General features: G+C 47.7%; 1 protein-coding gene and 1 pseudogene across 2 annotated transcripts in view; both read left to right on the forward strand.

Moving 5' to 3' along the window:
• Nucleotides 1-16,487, forward strand: part of EHMT1 (euchromatic histone lysine methyltransferase 1) — a 134,303-nt gene that overhangs the window by 13,486 nt on the left and 104,330 nt on the right. Inside the window, exon 1 of one of the 2 annotated variants that reach the window (XM_063935868.1) lies at nucleotides 14,393-14,417. The exons of the other annotated variant lie outside the window; for it this stretch is intronic. Coding sequence (XP_063791938.1) covers nucleotides 14,400-14,417 — 18 coding nt within the window. The 5' untranslated portion in view covers nucleotides 14,393-14,399. Of the gene's footprint in view, nucleotides 1-14,392; nucleotides 14,418-16,487 lie in introns of those variants that run through there. 2 annotated transcript variants of the gene reach the window in all.
• Nucleotides 619-736, forward strand: LOC134953925 (5S ribosomal RNA; annotated as a pseudogene).

Genomic DNA, 16,487 nt, shown 5'->3' on the forward strand with positions numbered 1-16,487 from the left:
TGTTCACCTGCGGTACTTTACCCCTCCACCTAACAGTAGGATATCACTTCATGTCTGAAGCCGCATTGTTTTCAATATCTCCGCAACAATTGCATATCTGTTTGTTGCACCAAGTTTTTTCAGATACCATTGTGACTTTTCAATTATATACATTATTTTGATCTGAAATACTTGTGAAACATGACAACAATGGGACAACGTCAGGCTTGTCAGTAAAACCGAACTTTGGTTCAGGACTCATTTCATATTTTGTCATCTTTGAGGGTATTTTACCCCTGCACCTAACAGTGGGATATCATCTTTATGTCTGATGCCTCATCCCTTTCAATATCTCCGCAATAACTGCATATCTGTTTTTTGCACCAAGTTTCTCAGATACTCATGTGACTTTTCACGTATATACAATATTTTGATCTGAAATATTTGAGAAACATGGCAATAATGGGACAGCATCAGGCTTGACAGTAAACCGAACTCTGGGTCAGGACTCATCTCTAATTTGTCCTCTCCAATATTATCAACACACATTTTTGTGCTACTAATATCTGGACTTAAAGAGTTCCTGAAACTTCCAGTACACAATACTTGGTTCCGGGCATTATAAAGCAGGATATATTCACCTGCGGTCAAACCACACTGAGTATGCCCAACCTCGTCTGATCTTGGAAGCCAAGCACTGTGGGCCAGGTCAGTACCTGGTTGGGAGACCACCAGAGAATACTTGGTACTGCAGGTATTTTTATCCTACAGAAAATAATAAGACCTGGAGCCAAAGTATTTGTTAATACTCACCTTATCTACTTCAGCTTATGGAAGCAGATTCTCACCAATTAATAGGGTGAGCCCAGCTTTGTTAGATAGAGAAATACTTTTCTCTTCTAGAACATTGTCAGTGTTATTTATTATAGGTATATTTCATCTTTTCAGAAGAAGATAACCTTAATATCATTCAAATTTTGATCATAGTTCTTCTAACAATAGAGAGACATATATTTTTGCTTAATGGAGCCAGTCAGTTTGATTTGTATTACCTTGTACAATCAACTATATTTAAATCGGATGGATTAACCTTTTGATAAACAGATAGTATCTTTATCATTTTTCAGTTCCATTTTTGCCTTATAGCCCCCTATTTTTTGAGGAATATTAATAAAAGTTATATTTTAAATACTATAATATTACACAATTTACTACAAAAGTGTACCCCAGAAGAGAAGTGTAGTCTTTCTTCTTTTCTTCTTTGGCTCCTGTACTATACAGGAACCATACAATTTTTCAGTACTAGTTCACTGAACTACCTCTGGGAGCACCACCAACCTAGTGCCTGTTATGAATCACTCAATTACATGGCCATATGTTGGTTAACGTGATAGCTATAGGTTTATACTATATCAAACAAATTAGGAAGCTTTCAGATTGAGAGATCCTGTGCAGACTCTATCACCCCCTTTTTTTCAAAGTAACGGCAGGAATCGTCCATACGCCAGATTTAACAAAATTATCTGTACAATATGTACAATGCAAAATGGCTGTACCTGTGCTGGGACTACAAATCTCAGCAGATAACGCCAGCCACTAAATCTTGGCAACGGGGCTTGCAATACAATACTGTAATTACTTGCTAAATGAATGTGCTTGAGGTTTTGTCGGCTGGATAGATCTGTGCACCAGAGAAAAAAATACTTTTAAGGGAGCACGAAACTGTTTCATGTAAATATCTGCGTCATGCATTCATTTACATCGTTTAAGACGCAAGATCACCGAGCGCTGTGTGTGAGGGTAGACCTAGCAGTGACATTAGGAATCATTAGTGTAAGCCTGATTGCCTGTCGCACCAGTGCGGTGGCTCCTGCTGATCACAGTGCCTCGTCCTCGGGTGACCCATTATAACACAGCAGCCGTGAGCTGATGTCCTGCTGGAGGGAAGATCCTCACATTGAGCATGCGCCCGGCAGGCTAGGCCACAGCAGCTCCTGGCAGCACTGGTCTAGCATCTAGGCCCTGGCTGCTCCTGGACTCACCAGACTAAGGCCTCAGCAGCTCCTGGCAGCACTGGTCTAGCATCTAGGCCCTTGCTGCTCCTGGACTCACCAGACTAAGGCCTCAGCAGCTCCTGGCAGCACTGGCCTAGCATACTAGGCCCTGGCAGCTCCTGGACTCACCAGACTAAGGCCTCAGCAGCTCCTGGCAGCACTGGCCTAGCATACTAGGCCCTGGCAGTTCCTCGACTCACCAGACCAGGCCTCAGCAGCTCCTGGCAGCACTGGTCTAGCATCTAGGCCCTGGCTGCTCCTGGACTCACCAGACTAAGGCCTCAGCAGCTCCTGGCAGCACTGGTCTAGCATACTAGGCCCTGGCAGCTCCTCGACTCACCAGACCAGGCCTCAGCAGCTCCTGGCAGACTGGTCTAGCATCTAGGCCCTGGCTGCTTCTGGACTCACCAGACCAGGCCTCAGCAGCACGGATGGTGTAATGGTTAGCATTACTGCCTCACAGCACTGAGGTCATGGGTTCGATTCCCACCATGGCCCTAACTGTGTGGAGTTTGTGTATTCTCCCCGTACTTGCGTGGGTTTCCTTCGGGTACTCCGGTTTCCTCCCACAATCCAAAAATATACTGGTAGGTTAATTGGCGCCCAACAAAAATTAACCTTAGCGTGAATGTGTGCGCGTGTACATGTGATAGGGAATATAGATTGTAAGCTCCGCTGGGGCAGGGAATGATGTGAATGGCCAAGTATTCTCTGTAAAGCGCTGTGGAATATGTGTGCGCTATATAAATAACTGGTAATAAATAAATAATAATAAATCTAGGCCCTGGCAGCTCCTGGACTCACCAGACCAGGCCTCAGCAGCTCCTGGCAGCGCTGGCCTATCATCTAGGCCCTTGATGGCTAACCTTGACACTACAGCTGTTGTTGAACTACATATCCCAGCATGCCCTGCATCAGTTTTAGCATGGCCAAATAGCAAAACTGTAGCAGGGCATGCTGGGATGTGTAGTTCAACAACAGCTGGAGTGTCAAGGTTAGCCATCACTGATCTAGGCCCTGGCAGCTCCTCGACTCACCAGACCAGGCCTCAGCAGCACTGGCCTAGCATCTAGGCCCTGGTAGCTCCTGGACTCACCAGACTAAGGCCTCAGCAGCTCCTGGCAGCACTGGCCTAGCATCTAGGCTGTGGTAGCTCTTAAACTCAACAGACTAAGGCCTCAGCAGCTACTGGCAGCACTGGTCTACCATCTAGGCCCTGGCTGCTCCTGGACTCACCAGACTAAGGCCTCAGCAGCTCCTGGCAGCGCTGGTGTAGCATCTAGGCCCTGGCAGCTCCTGGACTCACCAGACTAAGGCCTCAGCAGCTCCTGGCAGCACTGGTGTAGCATCTAGGCCCTGGCAGCTCCTGGACTCACCAGACTAAGGCCTCAGCAGCTCCTGGCAGCGCTGGTGTAGCATCTAGGCCCTGGCAGCTCCTGGACTCACCAGACTAAGGCCTCAGCAGCTCCTGGCAGCCCTGGTGTAGCATCTAGGCCCTGGCAGCTCCTGGACTCACCAGACTAAGGCCTCAGCAGCTCCTGGCAGCCCTGGTCTAGCATCTAGGCCCTGGCAGCTCCTGGACTCACCAGACTAAGGCCTCAGCAGCTCCTGGCAGCCCTGGTCTAGCATCTAGGCCCTGGCAGCTCCTGGACTCAAAAGACTAAGGCCTCGGCAGCTTCTGGAGGAAGTCCCAGAGTGGCCTGTAGTGGAGGTATGTCAGGGGATGCGTGGCCTGCTCACACAATTGTGCCAGGTGTGTGATTGTGATGAGGTGGCACATATATGGAGGTGATCACCTGAGGCCTCTCGCTCTTTCTGCCCCGATGTCCCCATCTTTAATGGTAAAAGTTGTTGCTTCCCCCATAGTTTTTGTTTGCAGTGACATGGACTGAATTAATTTAGCTGGCGTTAAAGGCATTTCTTTAATATTCATTTCTTCAGACCAGGTTAGGGAAGAAGTGAGAAAAGTAGAATGTTATGACACATTCCCAGTGGAAAGGTTTCAGTCTGATCAGCAACATGACATTTATATGGGGCACCACAAAGGGTCTAGTATAGTGGTTTCTCTCCATCATGTGCGTTTGTGCATATCGTGCGGTGATCACTTAGACAGAGGTCACCACAGGGTCACTCTATAGTAGATGTGTCTGTCCAGGCTGAACCCTCCATGAACCTTCTTTGTCCTGTATTTGCAGCATTCAGCGTCTGTAGTGACGCAGTGTGTACCATAAACATCAGTGACTCTCGGGGCTCACACTTGGGAGAGTGGTGTTGCCGTGCGAGGGGCCCAGGCCTGCAGTGATGAGAGGGAACTTGGGCCGCGAGGCCAGTGTGACCATACTCTGTTGAGTTGAGCGTTTGGTGAATAAGATGATGTAGATACGATTATTGTACCCCAGGTATAATTGTTGTTGCTTAACTTTTACATTCCTTTTTTTATCATTAAATTGGCTAATATATAGGTGTGGAGTTGACCAAATATTTTACGCTGTGGGCGGCATATGAAGCAGATTGAGATAAAATATAGTAATTTCTACTGCTGTGTCCTGCGTCCCGTATCTCCTCTGTACACTTGTATGAACATTCCTGGTGGTGTCTTCAAACAAGTTCTGTTAAGTTGTAGCTACAACAAGGAGTCACAACAAAGGCTTATTCAGTAGTTACACCTCACCTATTAGTCTCCTGCTGGAGGACTATTAGCTGTCCTTCCTTTTATCTCTCCCATGGCTGGGGTCATACAGGGACCTACTGACGTCCTTCTGCGCAGGAAAGTAACTCTACCGTATGTTCCACTTTCACCTTTGGGTCATTCGGAGGGTGTTTGCACAGCAGGAAGCCATGAGAGGTCCTCGGTGATGGCATCTGCTCTCGTTTGCCCTCCTGACCGGGTTTGATAGGGCAGTTCTGGGGTGTGGGTAGGGGGTGCCACAGTGGCGGAGGGGAGCTAGTTGTAGCCCAACCATATATAGGTGATCAGGAAAGGAGAGCAAAGCCTTTGGGCTAAGATGAAGTGTCCATCTGCCAGTACCCATTGGGTTTAAAGATTCCCTCTATGGCTCAGCAACATTGCCTAGGTCCCTGGCTCAAGTGCAAGTAGCACCGGGTGCTAGACTGCAATCCCTATTGTGTACAACGTAATCCCTATCGTATAGGTCCTGTTCAGAATGGAGACTGGTCACTTGGTGCATGTGTGCCTTTTCCCAGCAATAAATGTGGCCTTCACCCTGGTGTTCTGGCTGGACAAGAAGATTCTTCTCCTGAGCGGAAGGCTGCAGCAATGCTAAGCTCTTATTATATCCTGCCACCATTTCATCCCCTCCCTTGTATGCACGCCGCTTCAAGGCTTGTTCAGTGCTTGCCAGGTGGTTAGCCTCCATGGGCCTATCCATTTCATCTAATGGAGGTGGTGTGGCCTTTCCGTTCTCTGCAGATTTTGATAGTCCCCTATGTGTACTGAGTGATAGAGGCTTCTGCAGAAGCCAGGTGTAAGGGGAACTCCCCTAGCCTTGCAGCGCCTGATGGCCCTTACTCACTAATTGTCCTCATTGCATGGGGGCATCACCGAATAAAGGGGTGTTCCTCCTGTTGGAGGGGGTCAGATGTCGGGCGTCCATGAGCAACCATCGGTAGGGTATATTTGTCCCCTATATCAGCACAACAACTACCAGCAACTCTTTGTTCTGAGGCTGCAGTTCCAATAGAAATTTCCTGAAAACGCTGTGAGGAATGTAAGGTGAGAGCCTGATGATACAATGTATTCCTTCAGGAGAGGTCACATAAAGGTGATCTACATGAACAAGGTGTGTGACAGCACTTCAGAGGTAAGATCGCCTCAGAGCACGGGACACCACAAGCCTGGAGATCAGACGCAGGAATGTTTCTCCATATATAAAGCATAATTCCACTCGTATATACCTTCACTTGGGTGCGTATCCTAGAAAGACAATAATCAAAGTATAATTACAGAAGCTACTTTTAAGTGTAAGTCTCCTTATTTTGTGCTGGTTAGATAAAACACCATATTTTATCCCTGGCCAGGGCTTTATATGTGTGGAGTTTGTATGTTCTCCCAGTGCTTGCGTGGGGTTCTTCTAGGTGGTCCGCTTTTCTCACACACTCCAAAAAACATAATGTCAGGAAAATTGGTTTGTGACAGAATTGCCCCTAGTGTGCATATGTGTGTCCTTGTGATAGGAATATAGATTGTAAGCTCCTCTGGGTCAGGGAATGACTGTAATATTTTCTATACACACTCTGTAAAATAAACAATGAAAATAAAAGGTGATACAGATCTAAGCAATTTTTAGTTTCATGATACTTGCTTCATGTCTACTCAAAGGCGCCCAAAACGAGTGTGTCGCCCCCAAAGGTGGCGTTTATACGATGTTTTATGGGACAAGCACAAAATAAAGACATTACACATTATTAATACTGTCGTCTGTAATCATACTGTACTTTGATATGTAGTGGATTACACTAAGATACAGTAAAGTTCTGCTTGGTCATCCTGTGGATGTCCCCCTCCCCTTAAGGGTCCATCGCTCCTAAAACTGTTGGGCAGTATTGTCAGCACCCCTGACCCCGGTATGTACTTGGGGGAGAGGACACAATGCTGTGATACAGGCTGCCTTAGTAGGGAAAGGAGCCTAGTGTTTGGGTCCTCAGGAGACTGCAGGTAAGTAGGGTTCGTCACCCAAGCTAAGGTATGCTTTATATCTGGAGAAACATTCTTGTGGCTGACGTAGTAATGGCTGATCTCCAGGGTCCTGTGCATTGAGGTGACCTTTTCTCCAAAGTGCAGTCACAAAGCTTGTTCGTATAGTTCACCTTTTATGTGATGTCATCCAAAGGAATACATTGTATCATCTGGCTCTCACCTGAATTTCCTCGTGGTAACGTTCAGTATTTTCAGGAAATAATTGTCTATTTTAACTGCACACACCATTCTGGCAACTGAAGCCTTAAAACAAAGAGTTGCTAGTAGTTGTAGTGCTTATAAAGGGGAGAATTATATCTTACAGATGGTCGTAATGATCTGCAGCGCTCTTCAACCCAAGCGAGTGACCGTCACTTCTGTGCTTCCCTTGAGGCCTTGTATAGAGGTAACAGTTTCATAAGGGCGCAGTAGCCAGTAGGGTAAGTAGACACGTGATACTTTGGAGCCACTGAGACATTAGGTAGGGAGAGCGTTTTCTTGCCACAAGGGGAGAAACACCAGTATAGGCCTTGGCAGCACCAGTCCAGGTCTCAACAGCTTCTGGACACACCATTCTAGGCCCTGGCAGCACTAGTCTAGGCCTCGGCAGTTCTGGATACACCATTCTAGGCCCTGGCAGCACTAGTCTAGGCAGTTCTGGATACACCAGTCTAGGCCCTGGCAGCACTAGTCTAGGCCTCGGCAGTTCTGGACACACCAGTCTAGGCCCTGGCAGCACTAGTCTAGGCCTCGGCAGTTCTGGACACACCAGTCTAGGCCCTGGCAGCACTAGTCTAGGCCTCGGCAGTTCTGGACACACCAGTCTAGGCCCTGGCAGCACTAGTCTAGGCCTCTGCAGTTCTGGATACACCAGTCTAGGCCCTGGCAGCACTAGTCTAGGCAGTTCTGGACACACCAGTCTAGGCCCTGGCAGCACTAGTCTAGGCCTCGGCAGTTCTGGATACACCAGTCTAGGCCCTGGCAGCACTAGTCTAGGCCTCTGCAGTTCTGGATACACCAGTCTAGGCCCTGGCAGCACTAGTCTAGGCCTCGGCAGTTCTGGACACACCAGTCTAGGCCCTGGCAGCACTAGTCTAGGCCTCGGCAGTTCTGGATACACCAGTCTAGGCCCTGGCAGCACTAGTCTAGGCCTCGGCAGTTCTGGACACACCAGCCTAGGCCCTGGCAGCACTAGTCTAGGCCTCGGCAGTTCTGGATACACCAGTCTAGGCCCTGGCAGCACTAGTCTAGGCCTCGGCAGTTCTGGATACACCAGTCTAGGCCCTGGCAGCACTAGTCTAGGCCTCGGCAGTTCTGGATACACCAGTCTAGGCCCTGGCAGCACTAGTCTAGGCCTCGGCAGCTCCTGGGGGATGTCCCATGGCAGTGTGGCCTGCAGTGGAGGTATGTAGGGATGCAGGCTCTGCCCACTCTCACTGTTGTGCCGAGTGTGTGATCATGAAGCTGACACTTATCTATAGATAACCACCCTGAGCCCTCTCACTCTTCCTGACCAGATCTCCCCATCTTTCAGCGGTCCCAGAGTTGCCGGACTCTAGGAAGTTCACACTCCCGTACACCCAACCCCACAGGCATTTGGCAGAAGAAACCCTGTTGAGTAGAAAGCTTCTTCCCGTCCAGTGCGGGATTGCAGATGGACGTTTTCCAGTTGTGATGTGAGCCCATCGGCCCTGATACTTGCACGGAAGGCAGGGATTGTCCCTGGTGCTTAATGTAGAGGCTTCATACTAACCTAATCCCCGGCTGTGTCAGACTATGCAAGCGCGTTCTTCACGTGCGCTGAAATGAATGTTATTATTCACGTTTGTATCTCATACAGTCCTCAGCAGCTAATGTACATGTGCAGCATTATCCTGGAACTCTGTGTTTCTCCAAGTGTTCATAATTGCCCGGCCTGAGCTGGTAATTACAGTGACTGTGATCAGCTGGTGGGTTGTCGGCTGACGTGCAGCATAGTGGAAAGTATGATCGTTAAGCAGCTGTTCTGGTTCCGGCATCTGGAGTGCTGAAATAACTGTAGTCTGAGGTGCTAGGTCCGGAGAAATGTGAAACGAATACTCAAGTTTGTTACGGCTTCCCGGAAATCTACTTGTGCATCAGTTATGGTACGGTCCTATTTGGAAAGTGCGTATACTGTAGGTTAAGATGTATTGTCCAGTGAGTTTAGAGCTTTATTTACCTAGGTACGATTTATTTATTCATTTATTTTGAACTATGTAGTTGGGAATAAACAGAATAATAAAAGGAGAATGAGGACTGAGGGCCCTGCTTGCACGCTTACATCAAGAGAACTAACCACAGATCTTCAGTGGATGTAGCTTTCTCAAATCCTTCTGTCTCTTCATGTAATCCCAGACACTCGATGATGTTGAGATCGGGGCTCTGTGGGGGCTATATCATCAGTCCCAGGACTCCTTGTTCTTCTTTATGCTGAGGATGGTTCTTAATGACATTAGCTGTATGTTTGGGGTTATTGTCCTGCTGCAGAATAAATTTGGAGTCGATCAGACGCCTCCCTGATGGTATGTATGATGGATAAGTACCTGCATGTATCTCTCAGTATTGAGGGCACCATTACTCCTGATCAAATCCCAACTCCATTTGCTGAAATGCAGCCCCAAACTTACAAGGAACCTCCACCGTGCATCACTGCAGTGGCTCAGTATTGTACCGCTCTCCAGCCCTCTGGGGAACACACTGCCTTCTGTCACAGCCAAATATTTCACATTGTGACTCCTCTGTCCAGAGCGCCTGCTGCCATTTCTCTGCTCCCCAGTTCCTGTGTTTTTGCGCATAGTTGAGTCGCTTGGCCATATTTCCATGTTGTAGCTATGGCTTTTTGGCTGCAATTCTTCCATGAAGACCACTTCTGGCCAGACTTCTCTGAACAGTAGATGGGTGTACCTGGGTCCCGCTGGTTCTGAGCTGATGCCACTGCTGGACATCATCTGATTTCAAAGGGAAGTAAGCGTGATGCGTCTTTCATCTGATGCACTAAGTTTCCTTGTTTGACCATTGTGTCTACAGTCCTCAACGTCGCCAGTTTATTTTGTGTTTAAATGCTGAGAAATACAGGCAGGCACTTATCCATCATGCAGTAACATCATGGAGGTGTCTGATTGGCTCCAAATGTATTCTACAGCTGGACAACAATCCCAAACATACAGCCAATGTCATTAAGAACTATTTTCAGCGTAAAGAAGAACAAGGAGTCCTGGAAGAGATGATATGGCCCCCACAAGCCTACATCCTCAGAAGATCTGTGGTTAGTTCTCAAAGATGTTTGGAAAAACCTCCCTGCCAAGTTCCTTCAAAAACTGCGTGCAAGTGTACCTAGAAGAATTGATGCTGTTTTGAAGACAAATAGTGGTCACACCAAATACTGATTAGATTTAGATTCCTCTTCTGTTCATTTTTTTTTTGTTAATGATTAAAAATAGACTATTATCACTTCTATATTTTGAAAGCATTCTTACTTTGTCAGCATTTTTTCCACACCTGATTAAAACATTTGCACAGTGCTGTATATATAGCTAACCTTATTATAATGTGTAGTAGTCTCACTGTGTACTATTCAGTGACGAAGGTGCTGAACATGATAGCACAAGTATTAGTTACACATTAGTACAGCAGTTACAATGTCTGCATTGCAACAAAATAACAATACAGAAATCAAACCATGTTTAGTGATACAATGTTCCATTATTGACTTACCATACTAGCATAAAAGACGAATTGCAATTTCAACTAAAATATGTATCAAGTCATATCATTATCAGTGGAATATCTATAAATGTGAGTTACTCAATGCGGGTTATTCCAATGTGGAAGCAAACCAAATAAGTTAGCAACTGGGCAAAACCATGCTGGACTGCAGGGGGGGCAGATGTAACATGTGCAGAGAGATTAAATTTGGGCGGGGTGTGTTCAAACTGAAATCTAAATTGCAGTGTAAAAATAAAGTGGTCTAACGTTTATGGGCTACATGCAAAAGCAGCCAGTATTTACCCTGCACAGAAATAATATAACTGTATTTGCTTCCCGTACATGGCGAGATGGTTTGTTCCAAATACAAAGGGACAGATGTATTAACCTGGAGACGGCATAAGGAAGTGATAAGCCAGCGATAAGTGCATGGTGATAAACTCACCAGCCAGTCACCTCCTAACTGTCCATTTACATATTGGAGCTGATTGGCTGGTGAGTTTATCACCTTGCGCTTATCACTGCCCCACAGTTACTTGCCTTTATTGCTTTACTTACAAATCTGAATCGGGCCCAATAAGCAAGGTACAGTAGTCCTAGGTCCGTATTGCCCACTTGTTGGTAACAAGAGCTCCCCATGCACAGGCAGATTGTACAGGGGGGAGTAGGGGCGGTGTGAGGGTGTACCAGTGGGAGTAGTACAGGTGAGAGGTGAGGGGAGGTGTGAGGGTGTACCAGTGTGAGTAGTACAGGTGGGAGTAGGGGAGATGTGAGGGTGTACCAGTGTGAGTGGTACAGGTGAGAGTAGGGGAGGTGTGAGGGTGTACCAGTGTGAGTAGTACAGGTGGGAGTAGGGGAGGTGTGAGGGTGTACCAGTGTGAGTAGTACAGGTGGGAGTAGGGGAGGTGTGAGGGTGTACCAGTGTGAGTAGTACAGGTGGGAGTAGGGGAGGTGTGAGGGTGTACCAGTGTGAGTAGTACAGGTGGGAGTAGGGGAGGTGTAAGGGTGTACCAGTGTGAGTGGTACACGTGGGAGTAGGGGAGATGTGAGGGTGTACCGGTGTGGGAGTAGGGGAGGTGTGAGGGTGTACCAGTGTGAGTAGTACAGGTGGGAGTAGGGGAGGTGTGAGGGTGTACCAGTGGGAGTAGGGGGAGGTGTGAGGGTGCACCAGTGGGAGTAGGGGGAGGTGTGAGGGTGCACCAGTGGGAGTAGGGGGAGGTGTGAGGGTGCACTTGTGGGAGTAGGGGAGGTGTGAGGGTGCACCAGTGTGTAGTAGGGGAGGTGTGAGGGTGCACCAGTGGGAGTAGGGGAGGTGTGAGGGTGTACCAGTGGGAGTAGGGGGAGGTGTGAGGGTGCACTAGTGGGAGTAGGGGAGGTGTGAGGGTGCACCAGTGTGTAGTAGGGGAGGTGTGAGGGTGCACCAGTGGGAGTAGGGGAGGTGTGAGGGTGTACCAGTGGGAGTAGGGGGAGGTGTGAGGGTGTACCAGTGGGAGTAGGGGGAGGTGTAAGGGTGTACCAGTGGGAGTAGGGGGAGGTGTGAGGGTGTACCAGTGGGAGTAGGGGGAGGTGTAAGGGTGTACCAGTGGGAGTAGGGGGAGGTGTGAGGGTGCACCAGTGGGAGTAGGGGGAGGTGTGAGGGTGCACCAGTGGGAGTAGGGGGAGGTGTGAGGGTGCACCAGTGGGAGTAGGGGGAGGTGTGAGGGTGTACCAGTGGGAGTAGGGGGAGGTGTGAGGGTGCACCAGTGGGAGTAGGGGAGGTGTGAGGGTGCACCAGTGGGAGTAGGGGAGGTGTGAGGGTGCACCAGTGGGAGTAGGGGAGGTGTGAGGGTGCACCAGTGGGAGTAGGGAGGTGTGAGGGTGCACCAGTGGGAGTAGGGGAGGTGTGAGGGTGCACCAGTGGGAGTAGGGAGGTGTGAGGGTGCACCAGTGGGAGTAGGGGAGGTGTGAGGGTGCACCAGTGGGAGTAGGGGAGGTGTGAGGGTGCACCAGTGGGAGTAGGGAGGTGTGAGGGTGCACCAGTGGGAGTAGGGGAGGTGTGAGGGTGCACCAGTGGGAGTAGGGGAGGTGTGAGGGTGCACCAGTGGGAGTAGGGAGGTGTGAGGGTGCACCAGTGGGAGTAGGGGAGGTGTGAGGGTGCACCAGTGGGAGTAGGGAGGTGTGAGGGTGCACCAGTGGGAGTAGGGGAGGTGTGAGGGTGCACCAGTGGGAGTAGGGAGGTGTGAGGGTGCACCAGTGGGAGTAGGGAGGTGTGAGGGTGCACCAGTGGGAGTAGGGGAGGTGTGAGGGTGCACCAGTGGGAGTAGGGAGGTGTGAGGGTGTGTACCAGTGTGTAATAGCTATGTAGCGTTACTGATGTGTCACTGTTACGACTTGGCTCATAATTTATACTCTGGGAGTGTGACGGAGAATGTTTCAGGGGGAGAGGTATGGCGGTGAGGCCTAGCTTGTGTTAGTGACTGTTGAATTGTATTCTGGAGCGTATAGGGAAGTAGTGTAGGGGATTTGTGGAGTGGCGCAGTGTATGCGGAGGGTAAGTTGGAGCATCTTGTCACCGTATTTAGGATGACTAGAAGCAGGTGCTGTTTTTCGGGCGTGAGTGCCCAGTTGAAGTTTGCAGTAGATGAGCTGAATACAAGTTTTCATTACGTCTCGAGTATCAGAGGGGCTTATTCTGGTGTAGTGTATTATGAAATCCCATTATAAGGCACCGAGCATTATCACAATTGTGAGTTACAGGAAACATGGAAATTGTCATAATACCAGGTGGATACATATGAGTTAGTTCAGGTTCCTTTCCCCGTGTGTACGAGCCCTCGTCCCGAGGACACTTGGCCAGACCAGGGTCCTGACCGCTGTTACAGAGACGCTCTTTCTGCTTTTGACCTTTTTGCTCTTGCTGGCTTTAGATATGTATCTGAAACTTTATTTCTGTAATTAATTCAAAACATGCTATCACTATCTTACAGTGGTCAGCGAGGTACAATGTAACGTAATTGTTAAACAATAGAGATTTGTTGTATTTTGGTATAGATTAGTAAATCTGAGATGTTCCGAAGAATATATCGGTATGTATGTGTTCAAGTGTTCTGGCCGTCTACAGACCGTCTCATGGGGAACGTCTGCTATCCCCCGTGTGACTGGGAGAATTTAAGACGGGACCTTTCTCTGTGACTGTACGGAGAGGTTTGCGGAGGTAGTCTGTGAATTAGCGACACAACACCACATTAATGCGACCTCCGCCCGTGTCACATGACCGTTCAGTCTATGGGAATAGTTTATAGGGAGATGGGATTAATAATCTCTGCTTGTATCTTGTGCTCAGGGTCAGATATAGCAGGCTGCTTATTGGTATTATCTGTATTTATCCAGGTGTAAAAATCCATTGTCTGCCCGCGGTATGTCATTGTATATATCCCGGGTGTACAATATGACTCCACGCTATGCAGGGTCCTTGAATAATTGAAGCCCTTTGAGGAGCCTTTCAGAAGCTCATCCTTCACTCGGCCGGATTTGCAATATATATCAGAAAATGTGATGTTGATTGTAAGGAATTAACCGTTGTTGTCAAGGCAACAAGTCCTGGCGCAATAACATACATATATATATATTACAACTCCTGCAGGGTAAATATACTACAGCTCCATAGCCCTGTATGTCTTATCCTTTTCTGCTGTGTGTTTAGCTAATAATATTTTATATATATATATATATATATATATATATGTATATGTATGTGTGTGTGTGTGTGTTACCTGTGTTCGTTGATTGGTCTGTGTTGTAGACATGGACACCCCAGCTTCGTAACTATGACTCGCCTGATGAGATTTAATTAATTTCAGGAGTTTGCAATTGACATTCATTCATTAGGCTAATTAACGGTGTAGATGAAACTCTCTTTCCTGCCCATGGAACATTTGAACCTTCTCCTAGCATTGAAGCTACTCATGCGGTGGAATAGTGAGGTGCATTGTGTTATTGTGTGGGATCTGGCTCATTGCTACCACAAACTCTTGGGTTTGTGAAACTGTGAGACATAAAGTTGCCCCATCCCTGGAAGCCGCGTGGGGTGGCCTGTACCCAGGCAGTGGGCTGCTGGTAGACGTTAGGAGTGCAGCTTGCGGATTAGCTGGTCTGATTTCATAGCAATCACACTTCCTCCTTTCTTTCTTTTTTTTTTTTTGTTTCTGTTGAATGCAATGGCTGAGAAGCTGTGTGCACTGAGCATGCCCCAAGTCTGGCTGCACCCACAGTGTGTCTGGAACGTGTGTGGAGCTGTAGTAGGCCTGAAGTCTGGCTGAGGTAGGACAATGCATCTAGACGGGGGAGCCAGGGAATGGTGATTGAGGAGGTTAGGGGTGGATGGGTCAGAGCCTTCCAGCAGAAGCTGCCCCTGGGTGTGTATCCTCCTCTGCATGGGTGTGCGTGGGTGCCTGCTGTTGGCCATGGTGACTACTGTCTGTGGAGGGAAATAGCTGCTGATCTCACCTATGTCTTGCAGTGTCACCCAGGCCGCCTGACATTGGGGTGAGATAAGGGTCTGCTGCTGTCTGTCTTCCAGCAGGTGCTGCCAATCTCTCATTAACATTCACTGGTTACTGCTCCACCTCTGGCCCCCAGAGTGCTTTATAGATCAGCGGTGGTGTGGTTCTCACAGACCCCCTACATGTGGAGATGCTCTGCAGCCTCCTCACCACGGTGCCCAGTGGCCGTAGCGAGCCTCTGAATGGGATGAGACTGTGTGTTGGTGCTAAACGTGGCTAATGTCTATACATAAAGTGTGCTTCCGTGGTAAGTCTGGGGGATTGGGCTGCAGAGCGTGGGCCCTGGTAATGAGAGGTAGATCCATCTGACTGTTCCAGACTGTGTCCATGTTTTGTGATGTTATCACTGGTCTTCTATTGAATAATGGGGTAGAGACGGCCTTCATCGTTACTGCTTCTGCTGGCTGCATGTGTTGGGCTGCTGGAGATGTAGGACAGGCTAGTGAGTAGCTGTGCAACCTGCATCCTTGTGCTTCTGGTATTTGGGGTAACCCGAGTTCTCCTTGTTACGCACCAGTCCCACTGTGTGGTTTGGTTCTTCATCCCCTGTTCCTGTAGAAAAATAAAATGGTTACCAAAAAAAGGAATATAATTCAGTTTGTGGGACGGTTCTGCCTTTTACAGCTCTCCAGAATAAGCAACAAAGGCTTAGAGGTGCTGGGGACCCTGTATTGTGGGTTGCTGAATAAAAAATAATATATACAAAAAGCTCAACATGTGACATTCTCGGATATAGGCAAAGTTTCTGAAGTTTGTCAGCAGTAATGATGTGTAAATGAGTGTGGGAGGATTAGCTTCCTGGGGCCGACCTGTTCATTTCAGAACCTAAAGTAATAGACTAGTACAATTGGCACTGAGTTAGTCAATGTCAAGCATGTTTACTTGTTTTTGTGTATGTATATATATATATGTATGTGTGTATACATACATACATACATACATACATACATACATACACAGGTCCCTTATCCAAAATGCTTGGGATCAGAAGGATATTGTATTTTCCTGTATTTTGGAATAACTGCATACCATAAGAATACCCTTAGAATGTAAGCTCTCACGAGTAGGGCCCTCTTCCCTCATGTGCTTATCCTTTTCTTACTTTAATAATCCTCAACTACCCAAATCACGCAGTTTTTTGGCCACCTGGAACTTTTCTCTGTCATTTACTGGTGTAGTTATGCTTAGTTGCCCTGTACTTGTCCTATATTGTATTCAACTGTAAGTCACTGTTTTCCTGTTTTGATTATGTGCATATGTACCCTGTAATTGGGCGCTGCGGAACCCTTGTGGCGCCATATAAATAAAGGATAATAATTATGAGATATCATGGCGATGAGACCTAAGTCTAAGCACAGAATGCATTTATGTGTCATATACACCTTACACACACAGCCTGAAGGTCATTTAATAGAATGTTTTTAATAACTTTTTGCATTAAACAAAGTGTGTGTACATTAAAGCCATCAGGAAAAAAAAAGGTTTCACTAA

This window comes from Pseudophryne corroboree, chromosome 8, assembly GCF_028390025.1.
Source record: "Pseudophryne corroboree isolate aPseCor3 chromosome 8, aPseCor3.hap2, whole genome shotgun sequence".
Classification (NCBI taxonomy): domain Eukaryota; kingdom Metazoa; phylum Chordata; class Amphibia; order Anura; family Myobatrachidae; genus Pseudophryne; species Pseudophryne corroboree.